The sequence below is a fragment of the Chanos chanos genome, chromosome 10 (assembly GCF_902362185.1).
Source record: "Chanos chanos chromosome 10, fChaCha1.1, whole genome shotgun sequence".
Lineage (NCBI taxonomy): Eukaryota > Metazoa > Chordata > Actinopteri > Gonorynchiformes > Chanidae > Chanos > Chanos chanos.
The window spans coordinates 35,534,897-35,539,896 of NC_044504.1; the positions used below are offsets into that span (position 1 = coordinate 35,534,897).

At 41.4% G+C, this 5,000-nt stretch overlaps 1 protein-coding gene across 1 annotated transcript in view; it reads right to left on the minus strand.

Annotated features, from left to right (window-relative positions):
• Positions 1-2,381, minus strand: part of pde9aa (phosphodiesterase 9aa) — a 16,820-nt gene extending 14,439 nt beyond the window's left edge. Inside the window, exon 1 of the mRNA XM_030785856.1 lies at positions 2,319-2,381. Coding sequence (XP_030641716.1) covers positions 2,319-2,381 — 63 coding nt within the window. The remainder of the gene's footprint in view (positions 1-2,318) is intronic.
• Positions 2,382-5,000: the final 2,619 nt, after the last annotated feature.

Consider the following 5,000-nt stretch of genomic DNA (forward strand, 5'->3'; position numbering starts at 1 on the left):
CTGTTCGTTTCATTCTACATATTAAAAAAAAACTCCTCAGTTTCAACGCTACCATCCCCTCACATGGGTTCCTTTGTTGTTGTGGAGGAGGAGTGAAGTTTGAATATCCATTGAGAAAAAAAGGTCCTATGACATATGGCTAATTTAATGCTTTTCATGAGGCAGAGAAAATTGCATTCACTTTTCTCACCCTTTGATTGTTTGTTTGTGTGTATATGTGAAATGTGTGTGTATATGTGTGAATGTGTGTGTGTGTGTGTGGGGGGGGGGGCTCTGTGTCTGTGTGAAAGAGAGAGAGAGAGAGAGAGAGAGAGAGAGAGAGAGAGAGGGATACAGAGAGCATATACATATAGATGTGCTCATTTAAATGCCTTGTTGTGATTGCTGTGCTCTGGGCTTTAGTATGCTGATTACTGATTTAATATGCTGTTTGTATGGCTCGTGGAAAATCAGACTCAATGACAGCTGCAGGCATATTCATACACCAATGGAAACTATAACAATGACCACAAGTCCTACTTAAAGTCCACAATTTCAATGTAATTTTGTAATTTAGCCGATGATCACAGCAATGGATAATTAAAGCAGCATAGTGGGTCATTTGTTGATTTACACGATTATCCTATGCGGTCATGTTCTGAAACCAAAACGAGGACCCGGTGATAACACCATATTTGGTTAAACAGTGATTGATTCCAAGTAAACCATTTATCTGGGTCTTGCGCACAGCCCATCATTTGAGATGGATAACAATCAAGCTACACTACCTAGGAAATCTGACCAAATTATCTAATCTTCTCTCGAAGAACAATTGGATCTGAATTATAGCACAGAAACTCTCCAATCATGAGTCACTACTCAGCAGACATCAAAAGATGAGAGAGTGGAAGAGAAGAGAATGAGAGAAAAGATAAGGGAAGAGACAGAGTCATACAAAGGAATATGCTTTCGTTGGAAAGCGCTAATCAATAAAGTGAGTTAACAGGTTGACAGTTTAATATAGCAAATCAAACAATTCAGGCAGGACAAGAGCATGCACAGTGTGTGTGTGTGTGTGTGTGTGTGTGTGTGTGTGTGTGTGTCTGTGTGTGTGTATTTGTTAAAACATAATGCCTCAGGGTGGACTCATACAAACAAACTCAAACACACACACACACACACACAGACACACACATTCTTTCACACCGATTTCAACACTACCACACTGGCATTGTTTATATAGCTACAAGTACATAGTCACACAATATATTTACTAAGCCCGTGAATGACTTCCTTGTCGGGAGAGTAGCTTTGTGAGGCTGGTGGATTTCTTGACCCAAAATTGCAATCTAAAGCATGATTTTTTTTTTTTGGACTTCTATATCAAAGATCTGTTCAAAGTCCTAAATTCTTATTTCTCAAGACCTACGCAAAGTAAAGAGGTCCATCTATTCAGAAGTCATATCAGAAATCTCATCCTCTCATGTTTCTTATGGAATCACAAAATTATTCAGCATTTTATAAAAAAAAATGTATGTATGTATTTATTTATTTATTTCAAACTGTAGTGATCAAGTGCTTTGTAACTGTTCCTGCACACAAGCACTACTGATATCATGCGCGAGTGTCACTCAGAGTATTCTAGAAATCTGATCGCAAGTGCCAAATACATGTACAACGGAATGAAGCTTTCGCATTGACATAGTGACATATACCATTTTGTAGTTTTCTGTTTTGTTTTGTTTTTTCCTCACTGCCTGGAAGAACTGGATAATTTGACAAATATTCTTCATTTTGAGCGAATGACTTTAAAAACACACAAAATGATAAAAGAAAAAAAAAATAGACAAAAATAATGTCTTGATGCCGTGTGGAATGGAAAGAACATTTTACGTAAAATGTCATTTTCCCGTCCGTGAACAACTCAATTACGGTGTTGCTTCTACTTTGTTGTAAAATCCGTCATTTCTGTCCACCCACGTGCGTACCTGTATGGCATCAGGTTTGTCTGGCACATCATTACAATTCATTTATCAGTATCTTTAACTTAATAAACCTTTTGATTCCTACAATTAACACCAACCGATGCAACACAACCTTTAGGTTACTGTTGTCTAAAGCTCAAAGACAGTAGGCCCACAACTTAGGTACAATAAAATTGCTAACGGGTAACCCCAGTGTTCAGAAAATCTCCTATTATGAGGAGGCTCGCTGATCTGAAAAGTGCAAAAAAAAGATCTAACTGAATAAAAGTAGAGGATGAGGGAAAATGTGATAAATGTGACCACACGCGTTGAAGATGAAAAAGGCAGGATATTGCTGGCGAGTCACATTTTTACCTTCTGAATCCTTCCATCGACGTCCAGGTATATCATCCTATAGGCAGACGACCCAGACCCCATTTCTTTGTACCCTCTCCTCTACCGGGATACCTTCCCTTTGCTTTTCGTAGTTAATTCAGAGGACCCTGGCGCGCGTCGCCTGAAACACGGGAATCACTTTAACGCAGTGATAACATCTCTCTGCCTGTCACGGATCTCTCAGCTCATCAGTCTCTCTCTCTCTCTCTCTCTCTCTCTCGCTCTCTCACTCTCTCTCCCACACAATCGCACGCGGGGACACAGAGGAGCAGGGAATCGCAGGGCTCTCTTTCTCATCGTCATAGTAACTGAGCTTCTAGTTTCTCAGGGACGCGCGAGGCACGTCAGGCGAGGGTCAGCACTTGTCGCCGCTCTTGTCGCCCACACTGAAGGTGCACCCCTCTCGCTCCGCATTGGGTTTTATTTTTTCCTTCTCCCTCGCTCATACCTGACACATCCTCTAAATACAAAAAAAAATCCGACAGATTTATCATAAAGCTGTTGTGGTCTTAGATAATTTCATTAAACTGTGCGATCTTTTGTGATTTTTTTATATATAAATCTGATAAACGACAGTGGAGCTGGGCCAATACATTACGGAGGATGTATTTAATTGAGTCGGGTCGTGGGCGGTAGCGCGCCATATGTTCGCTGGGAAACGGGGTCAGCCAGAGGGTGATTTTGACGATATGACGGATGAATCATCGCTCGGCTGCTGCCAAAAAAGGTACTTAAAAAACTTAATTAGATCAACGAAAATGTCAGACAGCGAACCCCCACCCCGCCTCTCTCTCTCTCTCTCTCTCTCACACACACACACACACACACGAGTTTCCAAGTAAGATAAATGTATGGAAAAATTAAAAAAGCTGATATAAATGCATACAGCATATGTGCATGAAAATGCAGATAGCCTTTGGTCAGTGTGTGTCAATTTCTAATTTACAGTGACTTGCGTTTTTCCATATCCTGTCGCCTCCAGATGGGTCCAGTTGAACAACAAACGCTTCAGACTGACAATTTTAGACTACAGTCTAAAAGACTAGCCTATATGCTAGTATTTTCAGGGTAACTAAAATCATTGCAGTATCAAGTAGTGTTCAGTATAATATCAAAAACGTATCAAATCTAAATTCTATCTAGCAAATTACAGACAGGGTCGGGTAGTAACAGATTACATGTAATCGCGACTACGTAATCAGATTACAAAAAATAAGAAACTATAATAAACCCGCATTACATTTGAAAAAATGTGTAGACAGATTATAGTTAGGCCTACATTGTCAAGAATTACTTGATTACATTTTGGATTACGTTTTTAAAATATGGCAATTTTAAAATTATGAAACGTTTTTCATGATAACCAATGCTATTAAACGCATCTGACCCTACGATTTGATCAGCCGTAAATGCCACGGGATGAGACGGGCCGGTGGTGCGCCCCGCGTCACGGCGCGGAGATCCCACTTCAGCCTCAGCCGACCAGCGCCGGCCCTCACTTTCATTGCGCCATAGGGTCTCGGCTCACCCCTTGACTCGCGCGCGACTTAAAAGATTTGATGTGAAGTTTAAGCGTTAATTTGCACTAAATAGTTGGATGGAAACCCAGCTAGTGTTGTGACAGCATTTTATTGTGCGTTTGTTGTGACAGGGCATGCGGTTAACGCTGCTTCGGGTTGAAGGGTGCTTGATGAATAGAAATGCGGCTATATTTTGTGGTTTATAACATATTCCGTTTCAGTGCAAACAAGATTGAACTGGCTTGGTACAGCTGTGATTCAGTTCAGCAATAGGTTATAAAGAACGTGTAGGCTAGAGATGGACCGTGAAAGTCGCGCCCGGTCATTTAAAATAAATTTTTCGACCGTAGAGATGCCTGTAAAGACGGACCTGCTCACAGACTCTTGCCTCCAGCGCGTTCATTTTGCTATGCGTCGCGCGCGCCAGGTCACAAAAATTGAGAGGTGCGCGACCAGCCGAAACGACACCACAGCGCATATCCCTGACGTCACGTTGACGTCACGTTTGGCGCGCGCCGCCATACAAAAGGGTGGCAACGGCAAGTAAAACTATCCGACAGTCGCCTTGGTCCATGATTCAAGACGGTTCGGGTGGGGATGAGAAGTCACTAACCCTGAGCGCCCGATTACGTGGGTCGGTCCCCGCCCGGGCGGCGCGGCGCCTCAAAGGCTGAATATGCAACATGCGTTTTATTTGCACTGAAAATGTTTTGAGATGTTTAAAGAGAAAAAAGAAGAATTCAGATTTTTGTGCCTGCGTCCATTTGTTTGGTATGAGGTACAATATTTTCAGTGTTTGGTTTTGAAGTAATCCAAATGATTAGATTGCGTTTTTTTTTGTAATGAATGGATTACGTCACAAATGACAAAAATAGCCGTGTGATTTGTATTCAGTAACTGACTACATTTCAAAGTAATCTGACCCAACCCCGGTGATAGATCATTGACAGCAGAGACTGCGTTTTATTCAAGGCTTATCTCATTTTAAACACTCAGCTGTCTGAGTACCTACATCATAACCGTGGAATTATCCAGTTCACAGGAATGCTTTTTAGAGTATATTGTTATTCTCAATAAATACACAATATGTAAGGATTACATAAGATTTGCTCTTAGGAAAAGGTCACACCAGGGCCGGCCC